This window comes from Saccopteryx leptura, chromosome 5 (assembly GCF_036850995.1).
Source record: "Saccopteryx leptura isolate mSacLep1 chromosome 5, mSacLep1_pri_phased_curated, whole genome shotgun sequence".
NCBI classification, from domain to species: domain Eukaryota; kingdom Metazoa; phylum Chordata; class Mammalia; order Chiroptera; family Emballonuridae; genus Saccopteryx; species Saccopteryx leptura.
This window is the reverse complement of record NC_089507.1, coordinates 105,061,006-105,075,614: the sequence shown is the minus strand read 5'-3', so window position 1 is coordinate 105,075,614 and position 14,609 is coordinate 105,061,006. Positions and strand designations below refer to the sequence as shown.

Here is a 14,609-nt window from a genome sequence, read left to right as displayed (position 1 = left end):
TAACTGACTGATAATTTTTTTTAATTCTATTGTAAATGGTTTTTAAGGTCATGGCATATAAGAAAAATTAGTTTATTTGATTATATTTAAAATAGCCAAACTAATCTGATACAGTTTACTGAGCCATTGGTTATGATTCATAAATAATTTTACAGAGTTTATTATCCCTACAATATTTTTAAAATTGACAAAACCCTTTCTAGATTTCCCAGCATTTACCAGTTATCAAGGAAATATGAATGAGCATACATCACTCAGAAGAGCTCAGCTCTAGTTTTAAAATTTAATTTTTACCCAAATACATATCTTTAGTCCTACTCTGAGTCACTACTTGTCACCTACTTTCCCCGATCTGTCTGTGGCCTGCATCTCTTCTTTTAAACCCTGAGCTTAAGTGGATGATGTGCAGTGACTCAGTAAGATTATAGACATTGCTCTGCTAGTTGATTGTTCATGGTTCCTAAGCTAAGATTCCCCACATTCTGTGTGACTGGAGCAGACTTTCCTCTCTCCAGCCAAGAACTCGTTAAGTATTACTGTGAATGAGGCTACCTAGTGAACATTCTTTGATAGCATACATCATCTTTTCCATCCATTATACTACAAATGCTCTGAAATCGCTACATTGGGGGGGAGAAAGACACTGTCCTTAAGTAATGTTATCAAATGAGTAAATTGTTGACAATTTTCCCTCAAAATATTTTTATTTAAAATAATCTCCAGGTATTATGTGTGGACTCCAAAAGTTAGGCCAAACAATTGTGTGTATGCTGGTTGGTGGTTGATATTGTCAAGCCTGTGACTGTTTTAGAAATGTAAACAAAGCTGATGAAATTAACGTCAGTTTAGTTATCTTAAAATAGCCAGAGCTGCAAACTCTGTCAGTGTAAACTCCATCAGGAATTTCTGGACAAACAACAACAAATGGAGATGGAATTTTTCATCTTGAGCCCAAGAAAGCAAATCTTTTATTTTTTTCTAATGTCTTTTGAAACTTATTTATACTATTTCAGAAATTCACAGAATTACAACTTAATCCTTGGATTGTTTCTAACCTCATTCAGGCCAAAGGGAAATAGATTTTTAGCAGTTAGTCAACTTGAGAGCATTTTAGAGAATATTTATTTGAAAGGAAGCAGCTTTGGGTGACTATATTTTGGTGCTAGATTTAGGCCAAGTATGTTCTCTCATGCAGGAGATATTATGATTGAAATAAGTAGAAACTATAGAAAACTAAAACAAAGAGATTAGAAATTAAATTGATCTGTAATATAATTGATAAGCTATATTAGTTCTTACCTATCATATAAGAATTAAGTTGATTAGGTATCAACTCTAGTATATAGTATTCTAATATACATTATTTTAATAAATAGCTACATTCTGAAAATAGGGGCATTACCATGTGATATGTACTAAGAAAAAAGAAACAGAAAAGTTATATGTTAAATCACACATTAACACTATTTGGTTGCAAAAAACTTGAATTTAGATTTTTCATATTGAATATTCTCATTGATGGGTTCTCTCACCTCAGGAACATATTTATGATATTTCCATATCAAACAACATTTGAAGGATGGCAAATTGAGCTTTGCATGGTATTATTATTAGAGTGGATTTAGACATAAAAAAGACAAATAAAACCTGTGTGAAATCTACACAGAAGTTTAAAGAAAACTATACTTAAACATTAGATATTTCAGATAAAATGAACTTTAGCACATATATTCTACTTTTATAAAATGCATTTACATAATATCTTAGATCTCACCCAAATGACCAATATGACCCAAGCAGACAGAAGATGGTTTTTAGTGAACACCTGATCATTAATACTATTTCTTCATCATTGTTTTATATATATATGTATATATATGTTGTGTTATATATATATATATATGTGTGTGTGTGTGTGTGTGTGTGTGTGTGTTTGTGTTTATCACCCAGTCTTTTACTATATACATATTCTCTTAAGATGGCACTCAGAGGCCCTGGCCAGTTGGCTCAGTGGTAGAGTGTTAGCCCAGCATGTGGATGTCCCAGGTTCAATTCCCAGTCAGGGCACATTGGAGAAGCACCCATCTGCTTCTCCACTGCTCCCCCTCTCTCTGTTTCTCTATCTCTATCTACCTCTATCTCTTCCTCTGCTGCAACCATGGCCCAATGGGAGCAAGTTGGCCCCTGGTGCTGAGGATGGCTCTGTGGCCTCCACTTTAGGCACTAAGAAGAGCTTGGTTGCTGAGCAACAGAGCAATTCCCCAGATAGGCAAAGCATCGCCCTCTAGTGGGCTTGCCAGGTAGACCTGGTATTTTAAAATTTATTCTTTAATTGTATATATTTAAAAACAGAATTTGACAAATTTTGAAATACCCTAATTAGCTCACCTAGCTTATTGCAGTGGTTTTCAGTGTTTTACTTTTTTGCCTCATGGTTCATAGTACAAAATACATTTGACATTGCAACCTAGTATACAAACACACAACTGAAACAAAAGTTTCATGGAACAATATTTAGCCTTATCATATGTAATTTATGCACTCTGATATTTTCTATTATATCTGTTTTTATTTTTAAAAATATCTTGTCAAGACGCATTAAATTGATTTCACAATCTACAAATGAACTGCAAACAAAGACTTAACAAAATCAGTCTAAACAATAGTATATACTGTGACTCTTAAGTGGTATTGCTAATATGAAAAATATTGACACTAAGGGCATAATATCCTGCAAGGCACATTGTACCAAGTTAATCTGAGACAGTTGTTTTCTCTCAGACTTATGAGAACACAATTATAAATTAAAAACAACTGGCCCTGGCTGGGTAGCTTGGTTGAGCATTGTCCCAAAGCACAGAGGTTTGGTCCCTGGTCAGGGCACACACAGACACAGATCAATTTTCCTGTCTCTGTCTCTCTCTCTCTCTCCACTTTCCTCTCTCTCTCTAAAATCAATAAAATAAACATTCAAATATTTTTAAAAATTAGGACAAATGTCTTTCTCTTTTTTTGCTGTTTAGAACACTCTAGAAGATTTACAATTAAATATCTAGGAAAATGTATTCCTAAGAAAATAAATCAGTACTGTCATAATACTCGAAGAATCCAAAGATTCCTTCAGTTTTCTGGTCTTTAACAATGATAGGTCAACTAGATTTTTATTTCTATAATTCAGTGTTGGCAGTGAGAAATGCAGTGGCCAATAGTGTCAGTCCCATGCCATATTCATATGCTCAGGGACCAATTATATGAGTATTTCCCCTTTCTTTATAGGAGGAGGAAATGGCCCCACTCAGTCTCTGTAGTAGAGAACCAGTGGTTTTAGATGTCTTTGAACTGCTAGGCAGCAGCGCACACAATTCGGTGTCTAGCAAATGCCTCTCCATACTGGTAATAATGATAACAGAAAGAGTGGCAGCCAGGTTCCTGCAGGGGAAGGCCCGGGGCTACAATGGCCCCTCTCCATACTTTCCTCTCTGCCTGGATGGAGCACACCAGGATTGCAAGCAATGGCAATTTTTTGAAAGGTAAATATATCTGGAATATTCAGAAAAGAAGTTTTATCTAAGCATAGTAATCCAACTTATGTTTCGGAATCTGAAATCCAAATAATAGCTATTCCATGAGCCTGCCTTTCACCACCTCCAACTTCCTTCTTACAGGTTTGTGTCTTCACCCACGTGTTACTTCCTCTGCTGTGGATAGACAGTGAGAGCCTATTCTAAAAGTCTCTAAGGTCCCTGACGATCCCAAAGTTATGTTTCACCTATTTCTAGCTTCAGGGGATGGAAAAGGACAATGCATTTTTTTTTTAACAGGCACTCTTTCTGTTTGTATTGTAATAATGTAAAATATTGTATATTCCCATCAATGGCCAGCCCAATGCCTTCATAATATTTATCACTTATTAAATACTATTGTATCAATATAACCTGTGGATGTGTATGCACATTTGGAGGGAGAGAGGCAGACAGAGATCATAAATAATGTATCTAATGAAGTAGCCTATTGCTATCCACATTTTAGAGGTATTGTGATTTGTTCAATATGACACAGCTAGTTACTAAAAGCCAGATTTAAAATCTGGATCAGTATGATGTCAAAACTCATGCTATTCTTTTGTTCTCTGTGCTCAACTTACATTTTCAATGATCAGTTTTGTTTAATTAATAAACTTTATTTTTTTTTTAGAGAAGATTTGGATTTGCAGAAAAAATGAGCCAGAACTACAGCAAATTCATACAAGTGCCTTCTCCCCTGCACCCTCAGTTTTTTTATTAGCATTGTGCATTAGTGTGGTACATTTGTTACAGCATATTGAACCCATATTGATACATTATTAACTAAAGTCATAGGGCACATTAGGGTTCCCTCTATGATGTAGGTTCTTTGGGTTTTGCCAGATACCTAATGTTATGTATCCACATAAAGTATCATATTGAATAGTTCATTGCCCTAAATATGTCCTGTGCTTTACCTGTGCATCCTTCTGCCTACCCATCCTCTGCCAACTACAGATCTTTTTACTGTCTCTATAGTTTTGTCTTTTCCAAAATGTCATGAACTTGAAATCACACAGCATTTAACCTTTTCAGATTGGATTCTTTCACTTAACAATATATATTTAAAGTTTCTCCCTGTTGTTTTGTGGCTTGATAGTTCATTTCTTTTTATTGCTGAAAATCAGTCTCTTGTATGATATACCAAGTGTCTGTTTATGCATTCACTTATTAAAGGATATCTTGGCTTCTTCCAGTTTGGGACAATTATAGGGTTTTTTGGTAGATATAAATTTTCAACTTCTTTGAATAACTACATAGGAGAAATCATATGGTAAACCTATGCTTAGCTTGATAAGAAACCAGCAGAATGCCTTGCGAAGTCGTCATACCATTGCATTTTATCCAGCAATGAGTGGAAGTTCCTATTGCTCCACATCCTCACCAGCATTGATGCTGTCAGGATTTGTCTGAACATACCACAATTTGTTTATCCATTGACCTATTGAAAGACCTCTTGATTGCTTCCAAGTTTTCTCAATTATGAATAAAACTATAAGCAGTCATATGCAGCTTTCTGTGTTACAAGTTTTCAACTCCTTTTGGTAAATATTAAGGAGTGTAATTGCTGGATCATTTGGTATGAGTGTTTCATTTTATAAGAAACTGCCAAAATGTCTTTCAAAGTAGCTGTGCCATTTTGTATTCCCACCAGTAGTGAATGAGAGTTTCTGTTGCTTCACATCTGTGTCAGCATTTGGTGTTGTCAGTGTTTTGTATTTTGGCCATTCTAATAGGTGTATAGTGGTATCTTATTGTTTTAATTTCCAGTTCTCTAATGACAAATGATATTGAGCATCTTTTCAAATGCTTATTTGCCATCTGTATATCGTTTTTGATAAGGTGTCTATTTAGATCTTAGACCAATTTTAATGGGTTTTCTTATTGTTTAAATTATATTAATATAAAATTGATTTTGTATAATAATATATAATTAAAATATTGTATATTATTATGTAATATTACTGCTATTTCATATTTTTGAGTTTTAAGAATTCTTTTTTTTCTTTTCCAAGTGAGAGGAGGGTAAATAGACAGATGCCCACATGTGCCCCAACTGGGATTCACCAGACAACCCCATCTGGGGCTGATGCTCTGCCCATCTGGGGCCATGCTCAGAACCGAGCTATTTTTAGCACCTGAGGCAGAGGCACCACAGAATCACCCTCAACACCCAAGGCCAATGCACTCGAACAACTCAAGCCATGGCTATAAGAAGGAGAGAGAGAGAGAGGGAGGGAGGGAGGTGGGGAGGGGTGGAGAAACAGATGGTTGCTTCTCTTGTATGCCCTTGACTGGGAATCAAATTCAGGACATTCACAACTGAGCAAACTGGTCAAGGCCAGAGTTTTAAGAATTCTTTGTATATTTTACTTTTCTAATTAAAATTATAGGCATCCCACTAGCATGAAGCTTTCTTGGGCCACCCACTGTTATCTAACTTCACTCAGGGACACTTGCTCGGTTCACAGCACCACCATCTCTTTCCCCATCTGGAATTTTTAGCATTTAGTTTGGATCACTCATACCTTTTCTGACTCTGCCTTGCTGATAGTTATATAAGTAGCAATCTGACCTCACTTGTAAGTTAATTAAGAACAGGGTTGACCTAATACTCATTGTATTCTTTAAATCACTTACTACAGTATCTTAAATATAAACAGTACACAGGATGTCTATTGAATCATACTGAAAAATAGACAGTAGCTAAACCACAAGAAAGGCAAGAAGTTGGAGGGAGGGGTGGGTCAGAGTGATGTTGGCTTGTCTTGCATGTTGCTATAAAAGAGATGTCTTGCTTTTAGTAACTGTTCTCACTTCATCCCTGACTTTTAGATTAATGATAATATTTTAGTAATTACTTTACTTGGCAAACTTTTACATATTACCTAATCTACAGAGATATAAAAGCCAAATGCAGATTTGTATTTCCATCTGAAGTCATTCTTCACATTAGTACATTTCCTAGAATAGGGGTGTCTTCAGACAAATTTTAGTAGAGGTCATTAGTACAGATCAAATTACAAACTTTGGTTGATGTGACTTATCTTAAAATGTTTTAAATAAAAATAATGCATGTATATGTTTTTAAAACCCAAAATAGCTTAGAAGGCTCTGTTCTATTCCTCTTTTTGCCATCTAGCTCTGTGAGGGAAATGTCTTTAACTATTTTTGGTTTTTATTATCTTGGTTGTTATGTCTTTATCTCTAAATAATTTGTTTAGGTATCTGTTTCTAGAATTTTTTCAACCTTAAAAATTATCTATTAGTTTCATGGTATAATATCTACACTTACAAAAAATAACTATAAATTCTCTTTTGGGATGAAAATTTTATCTGGAAACCTGTAATCTACTTTTAGAAAAATCTATTTAGGTCTTCTAGATATGTTTTATTTGTATATCTACAGTTTCTGGAAATGCACTCAAAGCTGAAAAGGTGAAATACCTGTGATTTTCTTAAAGTAGTTACTTATAACATGGCTAAAAAGTTCAATGTGATCATTTAACAGCTATTATATTCTTGCAACATTCTATTCCAGAGACATAACAAAACAATGAAAAAAATGAAGATTGTAAAATGTCCCCTGCAAAAGGAAAAATACCAGTGGAAATGTACTAACTTGGTTGATTAAAATGTATCAGAAAAGATCTTATGTCTGCCAGTGTGCTGACCTTCCTCTGTTCCCTACAGAATGGATGACATATTGATTGGGGCCCCTCTCTTTATGGAACGTGAATTTGAGAGCAGCCCTAGAGAAGTGGGTCAAGTTTACCTGTACATGCAAGTGAGTGCTCTCATCTTTGAAGACCCGCAGGTGTTCGCAGGCATGGAGGCTTTTGGAAGATTTGGTAGTGCTGTGGTACACTTAGGAGACCTGAATCAAGATGGATACAATGGTAATTTACACCAGTGTGTGGAAATTGTGTTTGTGTCATAATTCAGTGTTACTGTTGCATGGAAATTTTGAAGTATTCACTGTGGTATGTGTTATACAGTTGGTTTTTTAATAAACTATCAAAAATCTCAAGGCAATTTAAAATTTATGTTTTGATTAACATAGGTGTTACATGGAAATCTTTTCATGTTGATTTAAGATGTCATATAACAACTCTAAATAAAGGTAGTAATTTTTTAAAGTAATATTTAGATTTAGTGAGTCAAAGAGAGAACTAGAGAATCTTCTATATGTACCAGGTCAAGATAAATAAACATGTGTTCAAATATTAGCAAGTATATATAGCCTGATTAACCTATATGGGTTATATATACAGTGTGTTTGTAAAGTTGTGCACTTTTGACCAGTCACAGGAAAGCAACAAATGTGAAATCCAGTTTCTGTAGGTTGATGTGGCAGCATGTGCGCATGCGCAGATGATGACGTAACACTGTGTATACAGCGGAGCAGCCTACGGCCATGCAGTCGAGATGTGGACGGTACAGAGGGTTCAGTGTGTTCTGTGGCTTCATAAATTCGAATCTGTGACCAAAGTGCAACATGAATATCGGCACATTTATAACGAAGCGCCACCACATAGTAATAACATTACTCGGTGGGATAAGCAGTTGAAGGAAACCGGCAGTTTGGTGGAGAAACCCCGTTCTGGTAGGCCATCAGTCAGTGACGAGTCTGTAGAGGCTAAACGGGATAGCTACCTAAGGAGCCCTAAAAAGTCTGTGCATGAGCCTACATCGAACTGCCCTGAATAGGTATGAAACTGGGAGAGTTTTTCTTTTATTTGGTGCAGATTTCACATTTCTATCATCTTTTGTTGCTTTCCTGTGACCGATCAAAAGTGCACATGACTTTCCGGACTCACTGTAGGTGATACTGAATTTTAATTGGTCTGTAAACTTCAGCAGAAAGGCTACTTCAATGCTTGCAATAAAAGTTAAATTCTTAGTTTAGAATTGTAGTTCTTTAAGTTATGAATTTATGAATGTTTTATAAGTACCCTCTTCTCACAAAAAATAATACGCAATCTCACAAAATCTTGCATACATTTTCAGAGCCTTAAAATTCAGAACCAACATATTATGGGTTTCTGACAAGTTCAAGGAGTGAATGAATAGAAATTTGCTCCAACAAAAGTAGCCATTCATTAGTACCTTTGGCAGGTATTGGCATTAAGAGTTTGATATTATACCTTTTATGTTAAATGGATAAAAGATAACAATTTACTCTTTCTGCAGTACTACAAATTTTAACGGAAATTTTAATAAGCCCTTTGGACTGCATGCTACTGTTCTTTGATTGTATTTCATTCTATTACAAAACACTTTTCTTTATTTAAAAAATATGTTCACGTGTCTCTGTTTGTAGATGTTGCCATCAGCGCACCCTTTGCAGGCCAGGATCAAAGAGGCAAAGTGTTCATTTACAATGGGAACAAACATGGCTTAAACGCCAGGGCTTCCCAAATTTTGCAAGGAGTGTGGGCATCGCAGGCTATCCCTTCTGGCTTCGGCTTCACCTTAAGAGGAGACTCAGACATAGACAGGAACGATTACCCAGGTAATGTTTTCTTTCTTTTCCCTCAAGAGAGTCCACCTCCTACAAAGAGCCCATTCTCTGGGAAATGCATCATGTGTAAGCAGCTCTTTCCCAAGCTCACCCACACACAGGTTCTTTGTAGGATTCCAGAGTGATTTTCACAAGAATTCAAAGGCAGACAAAGCAAACACTCTCTTTCCTGTCAAAAAAAGCAAGATGATTTTTTGAAAACTGCATAGGATATAAAACTTGCCAATCTGACAACAAAAGTTTTGTTTGAAACCCCTCAGTAATTTGGTCTAAATTGACAAAGACAGTTCGCATCTGACACCTTTCTAGGGCAATACATTTTAACCTCATAATTCCCTTTGATCCCACAGTTTCCAATTGATTAACTTATGAACCTTAACATTTTTGTCATAAAGTTTACTCTTTTAGAGCATAAATATTTTCCAGTCATATTTTGGGTTTTCCAAAGATAGAACATTTTAAAGTAAAGCAAAAAGAACTAGTTCATAATAGAAATCATAAACTATATTTGATTATCTAATTCATACCGAGGACTTATAGGAATTCCTAAAGCAAAGAATCATCATCCATGTTTTGCACATGACGTATGAAAATAGGGATTGATCTTAATGTTTTTCAGTAATCAGAGTTTTTAGCAGAGAACATTAGACTTCTTGGCTTTATGATTCAATTTTCACTTTTATGTTGGTTATGTTAAGATGGTTTCAATAAATAGAAATCATTAATAGTTAACTGACAGCTTTAACTGTTTATTAAAACCTTGTCTCTTTCCACTATCAATCCCCTCCCTAATTGAGTATTTTCCATATGTAGAGCTTTTTCTGGTTTGAAGCAGCTTTCTAATCAACTGACTGCCTAAATATATATGACTAATTTCAATCCTTCAGATTTTTTTTCCCCTTTGGGATCAGGCAAAACATGTTCTTATAAATTTGCCAATAATATTCCATGGTACTAGCATAGACATTATAGTGGGTTTAAAATAAATTCATACCACAATGTGTACAAATTTGTATGTGAATGCATCCTACCTGCAGCAATTTCAACAGTGTCTAGTTAAATTTATTTTATAAGTTATACTATACTATACTAGTCTAATCAATGATAGTTAGTTTTTGTTATTGGGGGGAGAACATAACTGTTATTTATTTATTTATTTGTGACAGGGACAGAGAGATGGACAGATAGGAACAGACAGGAAGGGAGAGAGATGAGGAGCATCAATTCTTAGTTGTGGCTCCTTAGTTGTTCATTGATTGCTTTCTCATATGTGCCTTGATGGGGGGACACAGCAGACTGAGTGACCCCCTGCTCAAGCCAACAACCTTGGGCTCAAACCAGTGACCTTGGGCTTCAAGCCAGTGACCTTTGGGCTCAAGTCAGCTACTAGGGGGTCATGTTTATGATCTCACGCTCAAGCCAGCGACCCTGTGCTCAAGCCAGATGAGCCTGCACTCAAGCTGGCAACCTCAGAGTTTTAAACGTGAGTCCTCTGCATCCCAGTCTGGTTCTCTATCCACTGCACCACCACCTGGTCAGGCTGTATTTTAAATAAGCCAAAAATGAGATCTTCTATGTGGTTTCTTTCCAAAACACGTAAGGGTGATTAATGAAATTCAATTCCTAGATTGCAATTTTAGACAGTTAATTTAGAAAGATCTTGCTCTTCACTATGCTGTGCCTTACACACAGTAGAGGAAATAAAGGGTGTATCAGTTAAATAGGCAGCCCACCAACTTCCTTTGAAGTATCCTAAAAAAGAACCAGGAAGGAGAGATATATAAAACAACATTTTTCTCAAAGAATATTTCCTTCAGGGAAAAAGGAGAGGAAAATCAGTAGGACGAGAAACAGAGAAAACCTATAATTTTGTCTTTTTCATCCCCTCTTAATCAGAAAAAAGGTCATTTAAAGCCATTTGCTAGTCCATACCTTTATCTACTGAGGCTGATTCCATTTTTAGTGACTGATGATATTAACGCATTGAAATCCATCTCTGTCAAGTAAATCTTCTTCACTAAGCCAGGAATTAATGCCACTAAGTTGAATTTTTAACCCTCAAGATAGTCTTGACACCTTCAGAGTTCATCTTTAGTAGCCCAGGTTCTGGTCCCAATCCTGCCTCTTGAGTGGGAATATAGGTGTCTTGTGATTTCTGATCTTATAACATTTTCTCTGATCCCTATCTTCTTGCAAAAAAAAAAAAAAAATGCCACTCAAGAATGCCCTTATATGTTGCCACCAAGTCCCCAGGGACCTATTGAAAGGAAAACTATCTCCTAGGCAGGCAGCTAGATTCTGTTAACTAACATAGCATATTTTAAATTTGCAGACATAACTCAGAAATTAGACATGTAACTTCCCTCATTTTTCTATAAATGAATTTCATTTAGCTCTCAATCTTTCATTTCCGCAAAGGAAGAAAACCTTAATCTTGCAGTGACTTCTAGATTTAGACTTAATCTTATTTAGCAGAGTGGCTGTGTGCAAGGAAAGGGAAGTCAGACTGCCTGGGTCCTGATCCCCACCCCTCACTGATGAGCTCTGTGGCAATGACAAGTTATTTGATTTCTTTAAGCTTCTGTTTTTTTTTCTGGTATTCGGGGCTAATAATACCTACTTCACTGGGATGAATATGAGCTTGCACTGTCTAGGTTAGGAAAAGTGTTTTACAGAATATTGTGAAATGGTTTACAATAGGAGAGGATATCAAACTGATGAACATCAACAGTATCAAAGCTACTTAAATTCACAGACATGTTAGGCCACCTAAGATTTTGAAAACCTGCCTTCTATTGTGCTGAAGATGATGACATGGGTAGGTATATGAGTTAGACCATTTCTTAACCTCTTGAAGTCTAATTTCCTTATCTATAAAATAAGATAATAATGTGTTGGTATAAAGATGAAATTAGATTGATTATATAATGAAATGACAGAGTTGTGTCAAAATGAGATTATATAGGACATAGTTTAATAAATGGCAGCTCTGCAGTCAAGTTTTAAAAGAAGACTATATTTTGGAGGTATTCTCTTTCTTAAGCATACTAATGAGTATTATTTTATTTTGCTTATTCCATTTTTACTGTAGCCCTGCTTAATTTATAGTATAACATTTACTTCCCTGCCCCAGAAACACAGGACTGTGAGAGTAAGAACATAGCTGTGGTGACCTTGCTGGGCTGACAACCACTCACAATAGTCTTGGAGCTGGACTCTCCCTAGACGTTTCCCCTAATACCATGTGCTGCTGCCCAGTTACGATGTAATTCCACCACTCCGCCATCTGAGGTGGGAGATGAGGTGTAAGGGACCTCTCCCATTTCTCACTACTGTGATTTACTGGGTACCAGGAATGGAAAATGCTCTTTCCTCTCAGCCCCTTCGCCATTTAAGGCTATTTAATTTCATATAAATTAGGCCCAGATTAGGATTATGACAATGGCAATTGAAAGGAAGGGGCTGACAAAAATAATGCAAATTGAAAATAGACAAATTTGGAAATGACTGGTAGAGATGGAAGTTAAAGAACTGGGGGGGAGGGGGGAGGAGGAAGAGGGAATGTTAGAAATGACTCTGGAATGTTCATCCAGGCTCCTTAATAAAGTATGGTACAATGGACAGACATGGGAGATTTGCTTGTAGAAATAGATTCTATTAGAGAAACAATATTTGGAAACATTTTCCTAACATCTAATTTAATTACTCAGTATATTTTAGAGATCTTACAATAAATATTGTCATCAGTATGCATAAATAAATAAGAGTCATTAGTATTTCCATTGCTGGCACCAAAAGTCTTTTTCTTAGTCAAAAAATAGATGGGTTTGAGTCTCTACACTGATACTCATTGGAAAACTATAGTTGACCAGGGGAGTATCTTGTACACATTAATTGAAAACATTTTGGAGAAGAAATGGCTATGATAGTTAGGAATCCCTAAAATTCAATGATTCAGTCTAACTCTGTTAAACATTACTGTATAACAAAGCGATCTGCTAAATGCATAGTCCAGAGGTTGGAAGGTGGGGGAGGGTAAGTGCTAGTTTTGTTGAGGAGCAGAAATCATTCAGGCAGTAAAAACCAGAGGAAAACATGGGCTGAATGCCAAGACTATCATTGGCTTGCTCAGGCTCCTAATAGTCAATGATAGCATGAAGCCATCTCAGACAGTTATACCAAATATAATAAAGCGACCCTTTTTCTCTTTTAATAAGTGCTGTGTGTGTGCCTGTGTGTGTGTGAGTGGGTGTACACAGACAACCCAGCAAGAAACAAATTGTACATGAGAAGAAGTTAAAGGGTTGCTTTAACCAAAGAGAGTCATGCACCTTGAGCTCCTCAAATTGATAGGAAGTTTAATTGAACTAAGTTCAAATCTTATAGTCAAAGTTTATTTTTATTTCTCAAACTGCTACTCCAATTTTTATGAGAAACAAAACATTATGTTCTTCTTGAGCAGAATTTTCATCATTTCATTATGAATACATTAGAAATTAGAATATTATATTTCTTGTAAAAAAAAAAAGACCTTATGAATTTAGATCAAATTGAATGAATTAAGTCAACTGAAAGAGCTCTTGGACTTGACTCCAGCAGTGTCATAAGAAAACTGAAAATGAAAGAAGAGGTAAAAGACAGGTTCTAGAAGCAGTTTCCCCAAGACAATGTGACTTTTATATCACAACCTGTAATCTTACTTTTTTTCATTTGAAAATGATGTGATGTATGGTATACATTTTCATGGGTCTTTTAAACTCTAAATTTTGATTCTGTAATCCAAGATTTAAACCTACTGCCTCCCCAGATTTCTCTGTAATATTGGGCACGTTGTTAAGGCTCTATCTTTGGGGTGGGGGAAATATTTAATGAAATATTTTTTCTTAACTTTTTCTAGAAGATTTTATACTGACAGAAGTCCCATAAACCCTTCTCCCAGCTTCCCTAATTTTAACATATTATATAACCTAGTATAATCTGTAGGCCTATTATAAGTGCTAATAGAGTTTCACCATCTGTCCCCATAGTGTTCTTTTTCTAGACCAGAATCCAATCCAGGACTTCACATTGCATTTGCTTGTCATGTCTTCTTTTTCTCCTCCAATCTGTGACAGTCCCTTGACCTTTCTTTGTTGTTGTGACTTTGACACTTTTGAAGAGGATAGCTAGACATTTTTTATTATATAATTTTATTTTTTAATGGGGTGACATCAATAAATCAGGATACATAATAGCTAGACATTTTGAAGCACATCCCTTAATTTCAATTTGTCTGATGTTTGCTGATGATTATATTGGGGTTATGTATTTTTGGCAAGAATAATGCACAACTGATGCTCTGTGCCTTCTTAGTGCATCAGAGCTACAGAGAAGCCCATGATGTCTACTGTCTTTCTACACTTCGATATTGGTGAGGTTTCCCCACTGTAAAGCTACTGTTTTTCCCTATGTAATAAGAAATATCTCTAGAGTAGGGGTCCTCAAACTACGACCCACGGGTCGCATGCGGCCCCCTGAGGCCA

The 14,609-nt window shown here is 35.9% G+C and overlaps 1 protein-coding gene across 1 annotated transcript in view; it reads left to right on the top strand.

Annotated features, from left to right (window-relative positions):
* The window catches only part of ITGA8 (integrin subunit alpha 8), a 248,220-nt gene that overhangs the window by 122,216 nt on the left and 111,395 nt on the right, over nucleotides 1-14,609 (top strand). Inside the window, exons 12-13 of the mRNA XM_066385213.1 lie at nucleotides 7,257-7,462; nucleotides 8,887-9,078. Of these exons, the coding sequence (XP_066241310.1) occupies nucleotides 7,257-7,462; nucleotides 8,887-9,078 (398 nt within the window). The remainder of the gene's footprint in view (nucleotides 1-7,256; nucleotides 7,463-8,886; nucleotides 9,079-14,609) is intronic.